The 23,126-nt window shown below is 44.2% G+C and overlaps 1 protein-coding gene across 1 annotated transcript; it reads right to left on the bottom strand.

The window, feature by feature from the left end:
- Positions 1-570: 570 nt before the first annotated feature.
- Positions 571-21,786, bottom strand: zbtb10 (zinc finger and BTB domain containing 10). The gene is made up of 5 exons (XM_071531568.1): positions 20,913-21,786; positions 12,856-13,888; positions 7,442-7,507; positions 4,429-4,604; positions 571-3,655 (listed from the first exon to the last, which is right to left on the bottom strand). The coding sequence occupies exons 1-5, from the start codon at positions 21,600-21,602 to the stop codon at positions 3,365-3,367; spliced, it is 2,256 nt and encodes a 751-aa protein (XP_071387669.1). The 5' UTR covers positions 21,603-21,786; the 3' UTR covers positions 571-3,364.
- Positions 21,787-23,126: the final 1,340 nt, after the last annotated feature.

The raw sequence follows: 23,126 nt of genomic DNA, 5'->3' as shown, positions 1-23,126 counted from the left end.
CAGCCTATCTAAACATTGTTTGCGACCAGGTGCATCCCCTCATGGCTGCAGTCTACCAATTTTCAAATAGATTCTTCCAGCAGGATAATGCACCATCATCTCCAGATGGTTCCAGGAACCTGACAGTGACTTTAGTTTACTCTAATGACCCGCACAGTCCCCAGATCTCAACCCATTACGGCACTTTAGGGATCAGGTGGATTGGATGTTCACAGCATGAACAGCGTGAACTAAGATCTCTGTGAAACGTTTCCAGCACCTTGTTGAATCCATGTTTTAAAGATTTTAGACTGTTCTGTAGACAATAGGATAGGATAGGATCCTACCTGGTACTAGCTAGGTGTGACTAAAGTTATATCTTACAACAAAAGGACAAAACCAAAACAAAATAGGGGTTCATAGTCTAATGTTTATCTCTTTTGGGGTCCTTGACAAGAAAAAGCTTGGGCCCTGGTCTTGCTTTGTTCTAACAGGAAAAGGTGCGTCCTGCCCACCATCAGAAGAGCCACAATCCCACTGCGGGAAAATAAATGGAGAGAGAACGGTTAAAGCAATATCAAAGTTTTATTCTTAAAATGTAGTATAGAGAGGAACAGTAGTACAATTGAGACAGAAAAAAGGAGAATGTAGTTCCATCTTTGAAAACCTTTGATAAAAACGTAAAAAGAGTAACCTGAATTTGCTTTGTGTTCGGAGGGGACCGAGGTGTGGCCCAAGTTTTGCATCACTGTTAGAGTTCGAGAGAAATTGAAAAATACAACCTTTTGCAACAGCGTAAAAAAATACAGCTGGGAAAAAAACCTCTGCTTTATATCTGTAGTGTTTTTGCTTCGTTTTTTTGTGTTTTTTTGTCCATATAACAAATACAGCATAAAATCTAAAACGATACATCATAGTTTTGAGTTTCATCCGTTACAGTAAAATCAGTAGGATGGTAAATAGTATCAAAAGAACAAACAAGACAACGGGATGGTGTGATGGACAAGCACGCTGCGTGAACAGAGAGAAAGCGGAAGGTTAAAGGTCACGGAAAAAACCACCACGCCGGGGGTTTTGTACAGCTAACTGTCAACGTGTTCCATTGAGTAAATCCACTAGTTAAATAATATCTTCTTAATATATATATATATATATTTTCTCATATATCTTCAATATATATATATATCCGTAATATAACCCCTCCCACAGTGATTTGAAGGTAAAAGTAATACGAAGAGGATGAAGATCTTCTCTATGCCTTTTAAAATACATCTTCCACTGAGAGTAAAGGGAAGTTACACATCTGTATCATTAGCACTTCAATACATATAATCCACTGCATATGAACAGATACTGCTGTTCCAAGGTTTTAACCCGCAAACAATCCGTGTTTCTTTAGAAAATATGTGCTTAATGAAATAAAAAAGGAGAGAGGAAACATCTGTAGAAAGGACAAAATAAAACAATATATGTATCTAGGGTAAAGTGAATGATTCCGTAGCATAAAAACATTTAAAAATCTCAACAATTACAGACACAAGCAAGGATTCTCTACACTATGTAAGTTTTCACCTGGCTTTTCTCATACATTATATTTCAACAATAATTAAAAACAACAATTTTGGTTGGACAAATAGAAATTAACAGTCTTGATTGCATTTTGGAGTCAATATATATTAAATAACAAAACAAAATGTCTAATAAAAAAGTTGCGCATTGGAAGAAGAACACAACAGTTTTTTATATAGTTCCATTCAGACCCGCTTTTGGGGAAGCAAAAAGACATAAAAAAAAAAAATAAAAAAAATGATTTTCATGAACGCAAAAGTAAGTGCATGTCTATGAGGCGCCATAGAACTTCACTTTATGTGGAACAAAGTGTTTTCCTACCTGGCAGACCTAAATAAAAAGACTTCTATCAAATTAAACTGATTGATGAAATTTTGTATACCTTTTACGCATGAAAAACGGAGTTCTTTCAGACTTCATACATCACATCATGATTTCCTGCACGCTTCTTCCCCTTCGCCACACCAACGTTCAAGTGATTCAAAATATATATATTTACTATATAACTCAGTACCTAATATAAACAAACGTATACAGGTATCGATGTCCACTTAGGTCCTTATAACGTCAATTACAAGTACTGCCGGTAGTTCTACAAAATGGTATGTGTATGTGTGTGTGTGCATTAAATAAAATAAAAGCTTAAAAACAATGGCAAAGCATACCTGATAGTCGCCGTAGCACAACAGTGTTCTATAGTTTAAGCTGATTACATATATATAACTGAGTCAGTTTAAGCCTTATGATTATAAACATCATATATAGCCTGTAGGTCCAGTATTTTGCGACAAGCATTACAGCACCAAACGTTTTTGTCATTTGGCAAAATTCAAGCTTTAAGTGAAAGTCAAATGCTTTTTTTTTTAATAATAAAGTGTTACTGTGACGCCGTGATTTGTATAAAGCTAGCAATAACATTTTCCCCTTGTACTTTCGCTTTTTTTTTTATTCATCTTTTTTCCCCCGCTTAAAAAAGCCTCACGCTGTCCTTTTTAAGCGTTTTCAGTAGTTTTTTGTTTCCTGCGAAATCTTGGTGTGCGGTCTGCTTGGCACAATAGCACAGCCCTCTTAAATTAATCATAAATATGGCTGTGATACATTAGAGTCACAAAACAGATTTTTTGGTTCCAAGATTTGTGCAGGGAAAGAAAGAAATAGAAAAGAATAATAATATAATAATAATATTTAGCGCATCTAAACAAGATGATCTACAGAGCAAGTTAAAAATCTTCCTGTCGGCAAATAATGCTTTCTTCCACGTACTTCTACACGCACCGAGCAATATACTTTCAGATTGAGCAGAAAGCAAGTCATTACTGTGCCTCTGCTTGCAGACAAAAAAACAACAGAAATAAAAATTATAGCATTTAATAAGACCATAATAACCTCTCTTCATAAATTAAATAATTAACATTTCTTTCTTTTTTTTTTTTTTAGATGATTGGCCTACCCTAACTCAAACACTCTGTACATCGCCCAGCCCCAGCCCTCCCACGAAAAAAGGAAAAAAAAAATACATCACCAAAAACCTGATTTTTCATATTACTCGTCTTTAGAATCTTTCTCTAGTGGGCACTGGGCCCAGAGTCGGACACATTTTAACAATAATAAAATCTGTACATCTTGGAGTCCCCACTCTACCAAAGCTTTTTTTATTCATCTCTCTTTGTCTACTTGTATACTTGCACATTTAAGTAACCTCAAGGTTTGATAGCACTTTGGAGTTGATTGTTTACCAGCTAGGTTTTTATACATATATATTAAACATTAACTTATTTTATTTCGTTTTGTTTTGTTTCTTAAGCTTGCTAAAATTTTAGTCCTCTTCCAGGGCGGCACCAGTGTCGCCCTCACCCCAGTTTGATTGGTCGTTGTCGGCAGGCTCCTCCCCCTCCAGGTCCTCCCCCTCCTCCCCCTCGAAGTCGTCGTCGCGGGGGAACTCCATGCCCTCCATGGCCTCCAGTCCCTCCTGGGTGGCCTGGTGCGAGTCGGCGCAGTCCACGCACACACCGTAGCGCCGCGAGCCGTGGCGGATGCCGACGCTGGCTGCTAGCATGAAGATCTTCTTGCACACCATGCACTTGTACTTTTTGTCCTTCTTGTGCACCTGCGAGAGGGACGGGGAGAGGGGAGGAGAGGGTGGAGGAGACGGGGTGAGTCGGGTCGTTAGCAGTCAAGTTGGGATGTCCTGGCACCAGCATTGGTCTCAGGTATTGGGTCAATATGAGGCAAAAACTATTGGAGAGGCTTTCAGATACTAGAGCCATGTTTAATAAGTGAGAAATCACAGCAAAACACATGGATCTTCAGCCTTTTTCCATACACAGGTGAAAAAGATCTCTCAATGACGCCTTAATCACTTTGTCCATTGAAAAAAAACAAAAAACGTATGGTCTATGCCTATACAGTTCAATAAAAGAACCAGTCTGCATTAGCAAAGTCTATAGAAGAATACTTATTAGTACTCTGAATCTGTCAGCAGTGAAAAGATGCACCATGCCTCTCTAGTCTTAACATCAGGGATACAGTGGGATCGTCTCACAACACCAGCTACTTTGTACCACTTTGCGAGAGACCCTGAGACACTCCCTGCATTGAGTGATACATATCACAGCCAAGAAATTCTACTTTTAAAAACATCCTGCTGCACTCACTCCCCGGAGAAAAAAAAACTCTGCCAGACACACAACATGAGGTGGACTGAAGCGATACGAGGGTGGCCAAGACGTTGCAGTGTTTGGCAGAAGATGGGGGATGCACGTCACGTGGCAGTCCAAGAGAGGAGCGAATCCTCTAGAGATGGTGAGAGAGGCCATTCATTGTGTGTGTGTGAGTGTGTGAGTGTGTGTGTGTGTGTGTGTGTGCATTGTGTGGACTCACCAGGGAATGTCTCTTGACGTGCTCGCGGCGGGTGAACAGCTTGCCGCAGATGTCGCAGCTGAAGGAACGCACGCCCGAGTGGATGATCAGGTGCCTCTTGAGCGTGCGCCGGTGCTTGGCTATGTAGTTACAGTGGGGACACTTGAGCTTATTGAGGGCTAGGTCTGACGACTCGCCTGGGTGGGGAGAGACACAAAACACAAACAGACGCAGAGACAGGTTAGCAAGAGACACATTTGGTAGCAACTCTTTATGCTAATCTCTTCCAGTGTTCTCATTTTTGCCCTCCACTGAGAAAAAATACAAACCATGGTTGTTTCTTTAATTTGCCTAGAAGTGAAATTTGCATGACTAGACTAGAAGTGACTGCAAATAAGCAAACTTTTGAAGACAGAATGATCATTTAAGCCTTCTTTGCATCTGAAAATGCAAAGAAGGCTTTATACTGACTAGCAGCTAGACTATACTGCGTGCTATTCTTGGAAACTCAGCTGTATTCTCAGTAACGTTAACTGTTAGTTCTTCTTTTCGGGAATTCAGTCGGCCGTCTTCTTGGCATGGAAAAAAAATGTCCCTCACGCGTGTGCAGTGGGAGGCGAACAGACGGGTCCGGTGAGAGAGCGAGTGAGCGAGAGAGACAGAGACCGAGCAACAGAGAGAGGGGGAGCAACAGAGAGCAAGCGAGAGAGAGAGCGAGAGAAAGAGAGAGCGAGAGAGAGATTGCGTGGAACAATTAGGGGCTGAGCGAATCAATGCGCTACATGCAGTTCTACGATTAAATTGTGAAAAAAAAGAAAATTTGTGACGGTCAGTGCTGATATTGTGGCGGCCCACCACAAAGTTTTCTATGTGTGGGAAACCCTGGAGGGGCAGAGCGAGGGGAGATTGTCCACTAGTTAATCGATTGCGGATGGCGTCGTTCTCTTGAACGGATAAAAAAATGTTAATAAAAAATGCTAAAATGTGTCGCCAAATATACTTTGGCGGCCGTTAATATACCTGGGTGGCCCGCCCAAGTAAAGTCTATGTGTGGGAAACACTGCCGCCATATCAACTTCACAATCCTGCTCTGTGACTGTTGCTAAGTAACTGGTGATTTCTCTGCCAGCTGAACTTTATAATGTTGGAGGTCTCACAATGGCAATGTTGTGGTGGATACCAATTCATATTAACAGCTAATGCAAGGCAGCAACATGGATAATGCATAATGGCCAAACTCATGTTCTTTAGTATAGGAAACTCAAGAGAACGTCAAATGCAACTCCTAACACACCAACAACTCCATCATACACCAACAATCGGTCTATATTTATTCTCTCTATATTTATTCCAGCATCTTTGCACTCTACACCATTGCACTATTGTCCTAGTGTTGCTTACAGATATATACATATATATACTTTTTTATATATATATATGCATATGTATACATAGTAGTTAAATGTTTAGGTTTACCTCTGTTCATCTTGTTGTCCTTGTTTTTAGCTGTATATTTATTCTGTGTAAGTACATTGAGAGCAACGAAAAACCAGAGTCAAATTTCTTGTATGTGTACATACTTGGCCAATTAAGATGATTCTGATTCTGATTCTAATGAAATAGTCAGTTAAGGAGAGATTTGCAATGGTAACAAATCAGCAATGTCCCCTGTACCTTACTGGTGCTTATTTCAATAATAACCATTTGCTATCAAAAGTTCTACGGCTGCGATTTGATAAGAATGTTGATTTTAATGGGAATGCCTTCTCCTGCCATTCTAATGATGTGGGGGCACCACATCCAATTTAATGATTTGCCCTTGTTAAATAAAGAAACTGTGTCAAGTTGCATGGCAACAGCTACATACCTCCTTATGGGTAATAACCAAATGGGTCTAATGCAATTTCTTGCAAAACTGCAAAACTGTAGATAGATCTGGACATGTTGAATAATGTATGATTAGCAAATCTAAAACTTCATGGGGAGAAAAATCATAAAAAGTGATGCAAAACCTTAGCTTACATTAACCTCATGTATCATCAATTTCCATCAGGCTTGGCTATGACACTGAACAACTGGAACATACAGTATCAATACAGTTATTTTTTATAAATTTCAATATCTGAAAATAAGAAGAATCAAAGTGTCCTTGCACCAGTGCTTTGTCCATGAACCCCCTTGGATGTTTATGCTAACAAGCTACTGTGGACAGCTGGGCTTGCAAATAAATAAGCTATCTATTGATTTTGAATAGGCTCCAAAACATTGTGCTTGTCTTCACCGAGGAGAGAGCGGGGCAACAGGGCCTGGCCTTTTGTTTGAGCCAGGGAGCACACAACAGAGGCGTTGTCAGGGCAGGTTGCTAGGGGGGTGGAGGGTGGGGGAGTAGGTTGATGAGAAGCAGGTCACCTGTGTATTCCCTGAGTGTGTGTGTGTGTGTGTGTGTGTGTGTGTGTGTGTGTGTGTGTGTGTGTGTGTGAGTGTATAAGTGTGTGTTCTATACAGCAGAGCAGCACCTTGTGGAAGCATAACAAGCTGTTAATTTAGGGCGAGGTGCAGGATGAAATTAAATGTTTAATATATGTCGCCATACATACAACAGAGTAGACAGGAATAGATTATAGCCTTCAACAGGTAAAAACATCCAGCCAAAACTAAGCTCAAATATAATGGAAAAAAGAGGAACGCTTGATTTTTCTCTTTGTAAATATGGATATTTCTCATTTTTGAATTTTCTCACATTTTTCATTATGCTTTTCAAAATTTAGAATTACAGATGATGTCATCTTTGAGAATTGTTTATTCCTCTCTTGCAGCGATACTGATCCCTCTCTGTGTAAACATATGTAACCCTGCTGGCCTGGGAGTGAATCCAACTAGAACCCTCTCGCCTGCATCTCCCTCAGTCTGTTTTCCCATTAACGGAGTAATATTTAAGACTGGACTGCCCACACTCATTTGAAAAGACACCTATTTGAAAAAGGTTTCAAGATTTACTGTGCTGGTTAGTAGTCTAGAGAATGAGGCGTCTTACCATTCTCCCAGGACTCTCCTTGCTGCGAGTCTTGGATGAGGCTATACTGGATCTGATTGGCCAGCTCTGGGAAAAGGGGAGGGGACAGAGAGGGAGAGGGAGAAAGAGAGAGATGAGAGGTGGTTGAGAGCCTGGGGGGGGGCACACCTCACAACGCCTTGTGTACATAACCACCCACCCCCCACGTGAGACAATGGAAGAGTCTCAGTTAACAAAATAGGCAAACACACACACACACACACACACAGGCCCCAACTATATGTAAAGTACGTGCTCCCCAGGCAAGAGCCTACAGTATTCAGACAGTAGGCCAATGGGCAGTCTAACCTGGGCTCCGGCAAGGAGGGGGTTAATGAGAGAATGACAGAGTCAAGCCCCCATACCGGCTCAGCTTACACTCAGCTTTTGTGAGCACCTGTGTGTGTGTGTGTGTGTGTGTGTGTGCATGTGTATGGGTGCATGTCCGGTTCCTCCAGCCTCAGCGTTTAGAGCCCATTAAAGACACGCCCCTGTGTGTGTGTGTGTCTCCATTCTCCCTGGGTCAATATTTGGAATGGTGAGGACAGCCCCAGTGCATTAGAGTGGATTAGGGAGGGAAGGGACTGCCCCTGGCGGCTTTGCACCTCGCCGGGATGCGCGGGGGGGGGGTTATTGTGCGTGGGTGTGTGCTCGTGTGCACGCTGCAAGAGAAAGACTAGTGTGTATGCAAATGCACTTCACCTGCTTTGTGTGTCTGTGTGTAGCAGCCCGCCCTTTTAAACAATCCAACGGTCTTGTTTGGAGAAGACCCAAGAATTTACTGGCCACGAGTCCTGGCTGAGGGCTTTGCGTGGTAAGAGCAGACAGCAATGGCAAGGCACTTAGAGCCTTAAAGCCACCCTTCACTTTCAACAGTTTTCATTTTCCACAACACTCGCCTTACTATGACTCCAGCAGCCGTCAATTTCCAACATCAGCTGCCTCCACAATCTCCGTTTAGGCTTTTTTGCTGCCTTTTTTTTTTTACCTCCACCAAGGAGGTTATGTTTTCGGTGCTGTTTGTTTGTCTGTTTGTTTGTCTGTTAGCAGGATTACGGAAAAACTACTGGCCCGATTTTCATGAAACTTCACGGAAGGGTGTAGCATGGGCCAAGGAAGAACCCATTAAATTTTGGAGTGGATCCAGATCTGACTCACAAACAAGCAATAATAGCACGAACCTTGCCGTTGGTCTGCGCTCTCCGAGTGCCCTTCTAGTTTATTACATAGTTCATTGGCTTAAGACTACTGAGCCACCAGGACGCCCCACTGACTCTTTTTAACAATATTGTTAAACTTAAAGTTAAGAGAGATATCCACCATTTGGCAAAAGTGACACCTACAATTCAAAATGATTACTGACATGAAAGTAAAACTCACTAGGGAATAAAATTCAAGCTATTTTAAGATCTTTTGTTTATAAAATTAACATGTTTGAGTATCTTTGAGAAAGCATCTGATTACTTTTTATTAGTTTCTAATCTTTTCAAAGGAAGGATCCAACAACTTCAGGCAACCTCTCTTTAAGAATAGACTTCATGCGTTTTGGCGGGAAAACAAGCAATTACACTGCACTGCACAAAACTACTTTTTGAAAAAGACGACAAAGAACACCACCATCTTGGCCACTGTGTTTCCATCCTAGAAGCGTGACCACACAGATCAACTGAGGCAAAACGAAAGCCCAGTGAGTGACATCACTGCGGGAAACTGGGACAGCCAATATTGGTGGATGACTGTTCATAGGGATATTCATGGCAGTGTTAAAGTGACCGTCTCATAACCAAATGGTGACAAGTTAAATCCCAAAAACCACCGCATGCCCAGTCGTAGAGCTCATGAGCAAGATGGTCACCCCCTACCTGCTCACTCACTGTGAGTCGTCAGATGATCCCTAACATGTAAATATTATGCCGAAGTGAAACATTGCTTTGCAGGACAAAAACAAAATTCCGCCCTAAAGAGAATTCGTACATTTATAAACAGTGTCTCCCGTAGGTTCTTAGGTTATTTTATAAGGTGGTTAATATATACATACTCATACAGAAGAAAAGACTGTGTATATGCAAGACAAGAAGTGATTTAAATACGTCACTTTGGGAAAAGTCTATTTTTGGTGAGCCTATCTAACTGTGGTGGGCTACCACAAATAAATCTGTGTATGGGAAACACTGACAAATATTTACCCTATGACTTTTGATGAAATCATAGATTTGAGTATTGGGTCTTCAATTCCTAGCTCAGAGACTTGATGTTCACAAATCTACTCAACTGTTAACATACATGTGGATTCTGTTTTTGGGATGAATTTTCTGTTGAACACACAACTATAATATAGTAGTAAACAGCTGCCTAAACTTTGGGATTGGAAACCTTTTACTGTGACTAACAGCCCACTTGAAATCTTACCCATATAATTATTTGGAAAAGTAGTGTACATTAAATACAGACATAGAGCTAAACAACAAAGATACATGAAGAGAAGCAGGTTGGAGAGTTAGCTCACATGCACACAAACTCACTCTTAAGTGAGCGTCTCTCTAGGCTATTACAACACCCTGGATCACTTCAAGCGCACATTAAAAAGAGCCCTAGGAGGAGTTGCAGGCACTAAGAGCATTGGAGCGCATTTAGGGAGGCCTGGGGGAAGAATGTTTCCCCTGCTTTCTTCATTATCCTGCATTAGGAAGGGCTTCTCTCTCTCTCTCACACACACACACACAATGTTGTTCTCTCTCTCTCTCTCACTCTCTCCACACAATTTCTGCCTCACACATCCCCTCCCCCCATCCATACCACTCCACTTAATATGTGATATCATTATGGTTACGTAGAGTGCCACGCTTAATGGGGCCAACAGAAGCAGAAGGCTCAAGCTGAGAGAGGAGATTACCAAGGGTGGTACTGTATGGGGATAGGATGGATGGAGCAAGGGATAGACGGAGAGAGAGGAAGAGGGAGGGAGGAAAGGATACACAGAAAAAGAGAAGATGGGGTTGGAGAGAATAAGATGTATCAAGCAAGACAGAAAGGATGGGGGAATTGATTGAATTACGAGTGAGAGCCACTGTGAGAATTAAATTGATAGATGCATTGACCAAGAGAGAGGGGGTGAGGGGGGGAGGCAGCAAGCTAGCTAACAATGCTAATTGACATAACTGGCCGCTGTGTCTCCAACTAGTAGTAACTCCAGGCTAAGCTGTAGCTAGGGGATGTAGCTCGAAAGCAGCAGAGAGACATTGAGAAGGGCAGAGAACAGAGGAGATCCGAGTCCCTCACATGGTCTGCTATTGCTAAAATCCCACTTTTGGGCCAAAGAAGCCAAGCCAGGGCTAATTCATTATTTACATCACTGCATTTACTGAAAGAATAACATTTCTGTGATTCTTTTAGTATCTTCTTGCCAACAGAGTTTTTGTCTACAAGGTGAAGAATAGAAATGAGACCCCTTTTACAGAGAAATCTGCTTTTCTGCCCCTCTGCCCTGCTACATCTCTCTGCGCTGTCAGTTTCACCTGTATCTTTACATCGTTAAATTACTAGCCTTTGACATTATTATCTACTCTGTTTTACTGCTCAGCAGCTCCTCTGGTCCAGACTGTCCCTGCTCTTCCTCAGGACCAGTCCCTTTCCGTCTTTGAAAATATGTTTCAATATTAATCTGGATTGAGGGAGCAAACATTCAGAGTCAGAGTTAAAAAGTTAATATTTACGTTATCAGTCCACTCAGTGGATACTGGCTAGCAGCTAGAGTTGTCACGGTGGTGCCATTTTGACACCGGTGTTGTTTCCCTCCTCAACACCGGCTATACCGGTTATACCACCTGTCGCCACTAGAGGGTCTAAACGCTAGCAAAGTCAGCGTCACTACAATGAAAGTGAAACTTAAAATTGCTCTCCAAACTGTATTAACGGCATTTGTAAACGTAACACTTTTTAATCAGCGATTTATAACACTGCTCAACACTAGGGTTACCGGAAATTTTCCACCCCTTTGCAACCCTACTCAACACTCAGGGAGTAAATGTTAGTGCAGGTCAGATTCTGGCATATTGCCCTTCTTTAGGCTCCCGTTGGATTGTACTGGACACATTATTGTCACTAGGTGAGGACAATTAATTAATCCTATTCATCCTAATCTGTAATGATCAGATTTAGTCATCAGTATGTTGTTAGTATGTCCATTTATCATTTTGTAGCCTGACTTGAACATGGAAGCTCTGAATATGTGTTTTTATTTTGCAAAATACAAAATAACGGTATTCCCGGTGTGGGGCTAATGCCACCGGTGTGGACTCCAAGACCATATACCACCGGTAACACCCCACCGCCCACCGCGACAACCCTACTAGCAGCTAGGCTATACAGTGTGCTAATTTCGGAAACTCAGCTGTATTCCGAGTAACGTTAACTGTTGGTTCTTCTTTTCGGGAATTAAGTCGGCCGTCTTCTTGGCATGGAAAAAAAAATCCCTCACGCGTGTGCAGTGGGAGGCGAACAGACGGGTCCGGTGAGAGAGAGCGAGCGAGTGAGCGCGCGAGAGAGAGAGAGACAGAGAGCGAGCAACAAAGAGAGAGGGGGGAGCAACAGAGAGAGCAAGCGAGAGAGAGAGAGAGCGAGAGACAGAAAGAGAGAGAGATCGCGTGGAGTAGTGAGTGGTGGTCAGTGCTGATATTGTGGCGGCCCACCACAAAGTTTTCTATATGTGGGAAACCCTGGAGGGGCAGAGCGAGGGGAGATTGTTCACTAGTTAATCGATCGCAGATGGCGTCGTTCTCTTGGACGGATAAAAAAATTAAAATAAAAAATGCTAAAATGGATTGCCGTTAATATACCTGGGCGGCCCGTCCAAGTAAAGTCTATGTGTGGGAAACACTGAGATAAAGACTGCAATCATTTGGGGCTGCTGTCCAATCACAATGACCTGTGGCCAAGCCTTCCTGAGCCTTTTCTCTGTACACAATGGCAAAAGCATAATGTTGACAATTGGATGCTCTACATTAGGGGAAGGGTACAAAATCCAATAACATCAGTTGAGGAGGCTGCCATCTTTTTTGCATCTGGTTCACTGCCCCTGCTGTACAAAAACTGCCTAAGAGTTGATGGTACTTTATGGAGCTTTTAAGACATCAAGTAGGACAGTATGGCATTATCAGTAACATGTAGAGCTATTACATTCCCTGCTTGTCTAGAACATATAATGTTACAAAGACTTTGCAAACACCCTCTTGCACAAAGAGGAGCCTGTGTATTTTGCTTCAAGAGAATATGCAGCTTGAATTATGGGGATATGGAAGCAGTAAGGTCATTGTGAAACTCGTTCAATGTAAAGAAGGGGAGAGGAGTAGGGGAGGAGTGTGTGTGAGAAGTGTTAAAGGTGTGAATGTCTGTCTTACCAGCGTTTTCAGAGAGGTAGGAAAAGTCCTCTCTGGGGTAGGAGGCCGAGGGCTGGATGAACATGCCCTCGTCGAAACCCTCTTCTGGCTCTGGTGGGATGTTGTAGACAAAACGCCGTGTGGTGGTCTGTTTTTTCCTCCGCCCGCTTCCAGCTGCCGCATCCGGTGCCTCACGTTTTATTGCTGCCGGTGCTGCTGCAGCGCCACCGGTGGCTGGCTCGTTCCAGACGAATACCTGCCCCGCGCCACTCGACCCCCGTGTTTCGTTGGCCTCTGCCGAATCAGACGAGTTGTCGTTGTGGTGAGTCCAGGTGCCAGGGGCTCTGGAGGCCCCCAGGGCACAGCCCTCACCCCCACCCATCGACACCTCCACGTCACTGGCTTCCTCCTTCACCCTGCCCCCTTCCTCATCTTCCTCCATTGCATCCTTTCCTTGGTTGCTGCTGGCCTTGATTGACAGCTTTGACAGGATGCTGGTGGCCCAGAAGTTGCTCGGCTTCCGCTCCGGCCCTCTGTGTCCCTCTTTGGCCACCGTCCGCCTCTTGTTGTAGTCCACCACCACCGAATCAGGAGCCTCCTGCTTGATGCTGATATTCAGAGCATCCTTGATGAATGCCCGGCACGAGTGTACCACCTCCGTCATCTGGAGGTAACTGGCGACCGACATCACTTCGATGGCATTTTGGCTGGTCAGCAGCAGGTTCCCGGAGTAGAGGAAGTCAAGGATTACTGAGAAGCCCTGGACGGCGGCTACGTCCAGGTGCGTGACCGTGGTCTGGTCTTGGGCCTCGCTCTTGGTCAGACAGTAGAGGGTCTTGAAGTAGCGGCTACCCGCAACCAGGATGTTCTTGTGTGCGCGGAACACCTGGCCGGAGACTACTATGTTGACGTCACAGAGGATGCCACCTTTGCGTTGCTTGTCCAACTCTTGGAGGAGCTGGTAACAGTAGGAGTTCTCATTGGGCTTGTTGCGGTAGTCTTCCTCAGAAGGGATAGTGGAGGGGCTGGTGTTGTCTGAGGGCCTCTCTGTCTCCTTTTAGATGGAAGGGAGAGAGAAAGAGAGAAAGAAAGACATTAAGTTATTGTAGAAGATGTGTGCACTCACACAGGCAATTGGCAGTTGGCACATATACTCACAGACTCAAATAATTTCCCTTCCTCTAATCACTCTCTCCCTCAACACACACACACACACACAGCCAGGGGGTGCACACTGTGACACCGCTGCACCTGCCCTGGGGGTGGAAACAGGTCTGACAGGCTTCTGTTATGGGGGAGGTGAAAAAGAGGCAACGACAAGGTCTATTACTATTTGGTCCGGTTGTATTACATAGACCTATAATGAATTTGTCTGCTCTACTACACTCAAAAACTCCACAATTCCTAAAACTCAACTGCTTTCTACATTGTTAGATTAGACTATGGCTCTTTTTCCCCCTTATGGGACAGATGACAAATGGATAAGAAACACTGAAAACAGGTTTACAAAGTGTGAAAGATTTTCCTCACCCTTGCAGTTGCACCTTAAAAAGGAAAATTCCACCCTCTGACACTTTTACACTGTTCAATATCATCAATCCGTGATGTTGAGTGCATGTGATGAAATGTTATTTGGTGTACCCACTTTCCCTCAACCTGCCTCGTTTACTTCTATTTCAGTTATTTCCTACATTTCCCAGTATGCCTTTCGACAGGCCACAGAGAACGTGTCTAAACTTGTTGCATTCAGTATGTGGGTGGAGAGAGAATTATACCCATAGTGGAGCGAGAGCTTTTCCACTTAAAAGTGAGATAAAAAGTGAGAGTAATGCCCCTTACTCAAAACGCAACATGTCATCTGGCTGCTTTGCATTCTGTTCTATTGAGGCTACTCTCGTGGAGAAACTGGTATCTCTGCCTCTTCTACAATGGATTTCTCACTTTATGATTGTTGAACATGCAAAATGGTGAGTTTAGAAAGAAGCTCTTGCCCTAACCCCAAAACATAATGTTGTTTTAGACATCAAAATTTTTTTCTGCCACCAAGCTCTATTGTAGTTATGCTGCAAAAATCTCAACATGACATCACGTTATCTATGTTTGGCCAGTTATCCAAGGGAATAAGAAAAATACACCACCAAACAAGATGGATGAAATGCAAGGTACATTGCCAGTAGGTATTTTTGAACAGTGTTAAAAGTATTTTAGGGTGGATTTTTCCTTTAAGGCTACAGTAAGGTGTTCGTTTTATCCATTTGCCAAGAGCATACTTACTCTTCCTGCCAAAGAACTGGCCTGTAGTTAGTTACACTACAGAAAATGTGTCTGTTCACGTTTAACTTTTAAAAGAGTTCTAGTCAAAGACACATCATTTTTTTCCCCCCAGTGAATGAATCCGCTTTCAACTCTAGCTTTGGTCATCACCTCCAGAGACAGCAGGCCAAAGCTAGATTTGAAAGCATATTTGTAAGATTCAAAACACATTTGGCTTCCTTTTAGTATAATGATATCTCTCTTCAACTAAAACTCTCTTGGAAACTACAGACGTAAAAGGGCCATAATCAGACCTGGAGGAGGGATAACAAATGTCCAAAGCACTTGGAGGCTACCTAACTCTAGGATGGGAGGGGAACTGGCAGAAGCCTTCTTCTACCCTGCAACAGCCCTGCTCCTCCTTCCCAGCTCCCCCCTAGCAGGGCACAGGGCCAGCCTGGTACGGAGCAGAGGAGAGGGGGAGTACCCACCAACACACACATACACACGCACAAATACATGACACCACACATAAACACACATGGATTGGGTGGATCTATGTGTGTGCATGCACACAAACATGACACATAGCCTACTCTAAAAAAAATTATAAAAAAACATACGCACACATGCATGTACACCCTGAGTGTGTACAAGTTTATATTATAGTTTAACACACACACTGTCTCTGCGGCATACATCACTGCCTCATTTTAGAATTGCACAGCAGATGTCCTAATCCAGAATAATTCACATTGCTCGAGCCCTGCATTTTTGCCCCCTCCCACCATCTCTCTCGCGCACACGCGCATGTAAACACACACACACACACACACACACACACACAGAACCCAAGCTGCCTACACATACACACAGCTGGGGTTTCAGCTTGAGTAATTCAGATTAAATCCATTTCTCTGAGGTCCCCACCCAGCCCCCACCCCTACTCTCGCTACACTGCAGCTCTTGTCCAGGGCAGCCCGGGCACACAGGATAGTATAGGGGGGCTTATCACCCTCTGCCACAGCTGGAGGGGGAGAGACAGAGAGAGATGGGATGGGATGGGATGAGATGAGAGTGAGAGAGAGAGAGAGACAGAGATGGGGGGGGGGGGGGGGGGAGTAGATGAGAGAGATACAGGCTAGGAGGACTGGGAAGAGGAAAAAAGGACAGAACAGGATGGGTGACAAGAGAGCAGTAGTAAGGGGGGGTGATTAAGGAGAAACAGGGAGGAGAGAAAGAAATAGGGGTGATAGAGGGAGTGGCACAGGAAGTGCAAGAGAGAGAAATTATGATGGAGAGACGGCTGGAGCATAAAAAGAGAGAAAAGCTTGATAACACACACACACAAAGAGAAAGCGAGAGCAAGAGGGCGAGATAGAGAGATAGAGAGAGACAGAGATAGAGAGAGACCTTGAGCTTCGCGAAAAAGGGCGGAGGAGAAAATGTGGAGCAGAGGGAGACGGAGAGGGAGAGAAGGAGTTGGGTCACCCCATTTTAGCCTCCACAATAGCCCGTGTTCTCCCCGAGGCTCATTGTCCACTCACTGTGGGTCTTTGTAAAGGGCTCTGCACTCACTCTCTCATTACACAGCAGCTCCCACTTAAAACCATAGAAAGGGCCAGGCTGCACTCACTAGCATGTGGGTGGGTCTGAGAGGATGGGGAGAGGGAGAAAAATTATGCCATGATCTACACATCAAAGCCTCTGGAAGGGTATGGTCATCATGTTTGGTAATGTGGTGGGATGTATTGGTGGTGGTGGGTGGGTGGGGGCGGAGGTGGATGTCGAAACCAGAACAGTTGGAGCTGCTTCCTGGTAGGATTGTCAGTGGCACAAGGTTGTACGTGATTTTCTTTGCTTTGTCTCATCTATTCTCTTCTTCCTTTCAACTGGATAGGTTTAAAGTCCAATTTCCTGGGCTAACCTGAGGTTGGAGACAAAGCACATGGCTGTCTTTTCCTAGTTTATATTGTCAACCAAGTGTACTCTGCTTCCCTGACAGAAAGCTATTAATAAGGCTACAAGTTGCAACTACCTTCACCTTTACACATCCATACTCAGAATAGGTTCAGTGATTAATGGAAAAACATAACAGAAAGACAACCAATTCCAAATGTCATGGATAAAGGTGCGTCCACGGACTCCTAGTACCTGGCAATTTGTGTACCAGTTTTTATCGTTGCGACTAACTAGCCAATAGAGAATGAGGGTTAACATCAATGGATTTGCCCACCGTCCCCCCATGATTGCCCACAGCTTTTATCCATTACACATTGCGAGGCAATGGGCCAGGGAGGTAAGGCTTTGCCTGGCAGTTATGATGTGAGCCGTGTGTATGTGTGCACGCATTGGAGTCAGGCTAGGACAGCTTGGTACTGGATAAGTTGCTCCATACTGGCTTCATCAGCAGCATCATCCTTTCTCCAGATGTGCCACGTGTTAGCAGGGAGCTGAGAGAACCAGCAGACCAACACTGCACAGCAGATGCTGCAGGCAAAACCAGGCTGAGCTCAGGCTGCGGAAGCCAAGAGACAATATGGGGACAATATTAACCTCCACAGTCATGACGTGGCTAGGTTTTATTTGAGCCAGAGATGGTAGGGGAGAAAGAATGAAAGACAGAGAGAGAGCGCGAGAGAATCTGGAGAAGAAAAATTCTTTGATCTAGGTCAAACGTGGATGCTTCAAAATCTGCAGTGAAAGGCCAATGAGAGCTGATTTACAGATGGATTAAATAAACTGGGGTGGCCATAAATTCAGGCTTTTTGAAGCATTAACCACGCAGTCAAGATAAGCTGCATCTTGGAGAAGAGAGCCTTTAAAAAAACCCAAACAAACCACACAGCCCCAGGGCAAACAGATTCATGACGGACACACAGACACACCTCTAGCAGAGATTATGTGATGTAACACTGTCCCCACACAACATAATGACACACTGGGACCAGTTTCTGTTTACCTTTTCCCCACACATGTACCTCCCCCCCCCTCTCTCCTCTACCCCCCACCTACCATCCCATCCAGTCCCATGACCAGCCCAGCCCTGAGGCCATCTCCATCCATCCCTCCCTCCCTCCCCTCCATCTATCCTTCCCTCAATCCCCCTCACCCAACCCGTCTGTCCCCAGATGCTAGAACAATACGGCAGTGTGCGTTTGGCCCAAGGTGTGGGAGGGCTGCACTGAGTGTCTCCCGGCCTCCTAACAATGCTTTGACAGACGAGGGAGGGAGGAAAAAAAGAGAGGGGAGGGCAGAGTCACTGGCGGATTCCACGAGAAGAATTCTCCCTCTGGCCCCCAAACCAACTCCACCCCCACCCCGTCCTACCGACCTGTGGCCCCCAATAAACATCCCATCTATCTGGCAGACATCAGACAGCAATGGGTGGGTCCCTTTCCCCATTCTGGGAGACTCGCTCCTAACAGTTGTGTGTGGTGTTTTAGTCTTCGCTGGAATTAGGGGGTGAAAATGTCTCCTATAGGTTGCAGAATCAGTGGTCTACTTTTTCTTCATCTTAACCTTTTACTAGTTCGTGACATAAAGGGGAAAAAAAGACTGAGCACAAGACAGTGTCTAGAGAATTAAGGACAACGGCCCCTTCTCCGAGGAGACCCACATTTACCACAGCTGCCCTGGTGTGCCCAGCCTGCTAGGGCTAATCGAGTTAGCTTTAACCAATGCAGCTGGGGCCTGACTAATGTCAGGAATGGGTGAATAGAACAAGACGCTGCCTCGTCCACCATAATTCCCCTTTAATGTACTGCTACACAATGCAGCCTAGTTGAACATACACTGCCGCTCATTATTCCGCCAGCAGCTCTATAGCCTTCATATGGGGGACAATACACTCAGGGGATAAGGCGATAACTTTGCATTGAACTTTGACCATAACTGAAAAGCTGGACCTTGGAATAAAAAAAGTAAAAAAGAAAAAATACTTTAAACTAGGGAAAGTCAATACAGAGTATTAAAGTAGCCTCAAATTTAATTAAATCAGTATCAGAATAAAATCATGTCCAATAAAGCAGCACTGTACTTTATCTCTCCAGCTCTATCCAACATGAGGAAGCGGCAGGATAACCTCTCAATCCAGTGCCTGGGGTCCTTGTTGCTAGGGAGTAACCGCACCAAGCCCCTAATCCCCTCCTACTGCTCTCCTTACCAATTAGAGATGTGCACAAGTTAGTGGATCACTTTAAGTCATTCTGATTAGTGATTGCGTGTGCAAAGGAAGGAACTAAATGTGGTAGTGCAATCCTCTTCACTTACAAATTAGAGTCAAATAGCGCCCCGCTCTTAATTCCCCTGACAGCTTGAATCAAAATCAGGGTATGAGGTGGGATGTGTCAATTTACAGTAGTAAGGAGGTTTTTCTTTAAATAAAGGACTGAAGGGAGGAACGCCCTTTGACACCGGATTGGTAGGCCAAATTTACAGTCCCTGTTTTTATGAGAGGTCACCCAACGAGTACCTTGGAAATGTTGCTTACACTGCAATAAACACAATCAACCAATAAAAGGCTTTACCGTGCATGTCAATAGAGACAGCCAGCGTTAAGCAAATGTATAACTAGGCTGATTGTTTTGGATTAAAAGAATGCATTATTCCTATCCTGTTAATTACAGTTTCATTAACTCCAGGCTAGGGCTAACCTCAATCTTTATAAGCCTATTGAGTGAATAAGTGATGATCTGTCAGTAAGACATATGCTTTCAGTCTTTTGCATATAGGGTGCGGCCTTAATCATAAGATACCTCTCAAAGCTATAACACTAGCACCCATTAATCTAGAAATATATGGATGACAGGGTCAGGTGATGCTGTGACATTATATTACTGAAATCTAATTCACTCATTCAAGCCTATTCAAACGGTTACATATGGGCTAGGCAAGCTGTCAGGCTCCAGGCAACATGATTTACTCCTCTCCCCTTGTCCAGCCTGGCAAGTGACACCATCTATGGATTTTGGGGAGTCATTCTAGCACAATGCCTCTAATTTAGCTCCCCAAAGGGAGGAGGAGGAAGAAATGCGCCAGAGGTCATCCGGGACTGCGAGCCAGCAAAATTGCACGAGAGGCCAAGAGGCGGGGGGTTGGGTAGGGGTGCGGTTCCCCAAAGGCTGCTAAGGGTCGAGCCCTTGCCATTGTGTGACCTCTAGCAAGCTAGCAATCAAGTCAGCTGCTGAGGCAACAAAAGGGTTTACTGAACAGTATGTAGTGTTTGGCGAGCTAGCTAATACACTATGCAAGCACTTCCCATTACTTAAAATTATCCTTGAGGCAGTAAAAAAGAATAACAACCTATCTGTGACATGTAATTAATCATTCATTCTGTGAAATAGCGTATGAGAGTTGCTAGCAGGTGTAGTGCGTCTAGTTTGACAGGTGAGTGAACAGGCACTCTGGTTTTTAACGTTAACTTGCCCTGAGAGATTCGTGCCACTCAGAGAGAGAAGTGGTTCAGTGTGTTTAGCTATTCAGTAACTCAGTTAGCTGACATTAGCCTAGCCAGGGGCTTTCCAACACCGTCACTGGCCAACTAACTCCGGCTAGGTAGCATAGCAGCAAGCAGCTAGTCAGCTAAGCTAGTTGGTAGCTCAGTTTAGCTGGCTACGCTAGCTAATTAGCCTACAAAAAGGGATTGTGAAGCTTAGGCAACAACCTATTTTCCCATTCGTGAGGTTTTTAAAAGCTGTCGAAGCTGCCGTTGTAAGTGAAAACAAACATAACAAATAATGACATCTGGTAGAAAATGTTTGACAGGTAATTTTAACGTTAGATAGGTAAGCGAAGGCGTCAGCAAGCTTATGGACTTTAGCTACCTGCTTGGTGGGGTCATTTCTCCCGTGTTCAGAAGACAGGTGATGTCTCAGCAGCAAGGCCCGTTTATAGTTGCGACTGCCTTTGACAAGCTCGTCGCTGTTTTTAGTGGCAATGTTGTGACACCAAGAACATGACATGAGTCCCGTCTCTTGGCAAAATTTGAGCCATGGAAACTCCTGCAACCACGAAGCATGGAACAGTGAATGTTTCTGAAGCAGCGTTTGCGGTCTCATCTCGACCCCAGATTTCCTGGAGCCCGCTTCGCCTCTGTCGTCCTCGGATCCCGTCCCTCCGCTCCCCGAGTCCGGGCCGTCAGCACTGTTGGGACCGTCCCCCGCTGTCCAGCTATTCCCCTCTCTGGACCCGTCTTCCCCTTCCACCAAGCCGACACGATCTTCGCTGTCCCCGGCTGCCCAGCTGCCCCCTTCCGGGTCCTCTTCTTCCTCCGCCTCGGGTTCTGTGCTGTCGCTGACAGACCCAGCACCCTCCACTCTCCTCTGCGATGGTCCTTTTGCCCCCAGATCCCTGTCCTCTTCTTGATCCGGCCTGTTCCCGTTCAAATGTCGGTCTTGACAGGCCGGGGCCTCCCAGCTGTTACTGTTCCCCCCACCGATACCGCTGGAACCCGTTAACCCAGCTAATCCACCTCCTCGGAAAGCCAACGACCTGCGGTTTCTCTCTCCGGACATTTTTCTTAATATATCAGAATCTTCACTTTCCCAACAGTATCCCCACCGTAAAAAAAATATGTTTGTAAATCGAGTATGTTAAAATTCCGAAAGAGGTGGACCGTCGTCGTTTTTTCTCCGCTTTGGCCCTCCCGGTGAGAGTATGTAGGTTATGCGGAAATAAATAAAGGTTTTAAACGCATAATGAATTTCAGGGTTCTAGCTGCGTCCGCGCAGGCCCCGCAGAGGTCGAATGGCAACGACTTTCCTCCCCACAATGCACCTCGACCAGAGAAAGGGGGGGTTGGAGAGGGAGGGGGGGGCTTTTAAAGGAAGATGGGGGTGCTGTTGATCAGCAAGGGGTCTTTTGTGTTTGAAGGCTGCACCCATTTTCCGCATGGTTTTCATCTTTTAGCTTTGCTTGTCTTCTCATAAATCCTTGCTTATGCGCCCCTCTTCAGCCCTCCTGCTAAACAGGGTTACCATGATATCCTTATAGTATTCCTATAGGGATTTACAGTACTCAATAGTGAGTTGATGGTGACCTAGCGTACTTTGCTGTATTTTTATCTCCTATATTACTACAATATGAATATAATATGCCCATAGGATTTTATATAGGCTACAGTTTATTTGCCGTTATGTTTTATACTATTCTTCTAAATTTTATTATAGGATTTCCATAGTTTGTTAGACGGACAACTTTTACCTTGACTGCTTTACATTATTGATATAGCACAAGTACAACAAGTGGTCAGCAGAAGCATAACAAGGTGTAAGGTGTAACCGCAGGTGGAATGATGAACGTTTTACTGTTGATCTCATTATTTTAACAGGCTTTTCACCCACGCTATTAGGATACACGAACATTATTAGGCCGAGTGATATGAGATCAGACGTTAAGACTAATTGTTTCGTCCATGAGATTGAGATTTTTAATGGAAATCCAAAATAGCTTACTGCTATACGAGAAATGTATTAATTAATTTAAGGCTTAATATAAATTTCATATTCCACAGTGTGTGAGCTTAATATAGTTTTCATCACCGTAATGGAAAATTATAGTTTATATTTGTTAAATCTAAGGATATATAATAACAGAATAGGTAGAACATAATAAAATACAATGAAACAATTTGAGGAAGACTTTTAATGCAATTTTATTTTGATTTGAATGTGAGATAGGCATCCCCTGCAGGCTAATAAACCTTTATAAATTCTATGTGTAGCCTACAGTAAAATATTCCAACGTATGTAGAAACACCTATCTCAAGGCGGCGTTTCTGCCCCCCGTCAACAACAGTAGGTCCAGCAGGTGGCAGTCTTTCATGTGAACAATCTCTCTCTCTCTCTCTCTCTCTCTCTCTCTCTCTCTGTATGTGTGTGTGTGTGTGTGTGTGTGTGTGTGTGTGCGCGCGCGCGCGCGCGTGTGTGTGATTAGTGACATAGTTGGGTGTCTAGTTTCAGTGCTGTCCAATTAAGGGCTTTGCACAAAGCGTGTGAACAAGGGCAGGATTTGACTCTGGTTTTGGTTACAATAGGGTG

This window comes from Centroberyx affinis, unplaced genomic scaffold (assembly GCF_046629955.1).
Source record: "Centroberyx affinis isolate AG114_WGS23_722 - 3 ecotype Tasmania unplaced genomic scaffold, CSIRO-AGI_Caff_v1 ptg002098l_1, whole genome shotgun sequence".
NCBI lineage: Eukaryota > Metazoa > Chordata > Actinopteri > Beryciformes > Berycidae > Centroberyx > Centroberyx affinis.
The sequence above is the reverse complement of the archived record's forward strand: the minus strand, read 5'-3'. Positions and strand labels throughout refer to the sequence as shown.

What these genes read in the sequence shown, in the direction of transcription:
- zbtb10 (XM_071531568.1), bottom strand. Translation starts at nt 21,602, where the DNA reads ATGTCCGGAGAGAGAAACCGCAGGTCGTTGGCTTTCCGAGGAGGTGGA. An exon ending in CTACCTCTCTGAAAACGCTG is followed by an intron (nt 7,508 to 12,855) that starts GTAAGACAGACA and finishes CCCTTTTCCCAG; the next exon opens with AGCTGGCCAATCAGATCCAG. An exon ending in AGGAGAGTCCTGGGAGAATG is followed by an intron (nt 4,605 to 7,441) that starts GTAAGACGCCTC and finishes CTCCCCACCCAG; the next exon opens with GCGAGTCGTCAGACCTAGCC.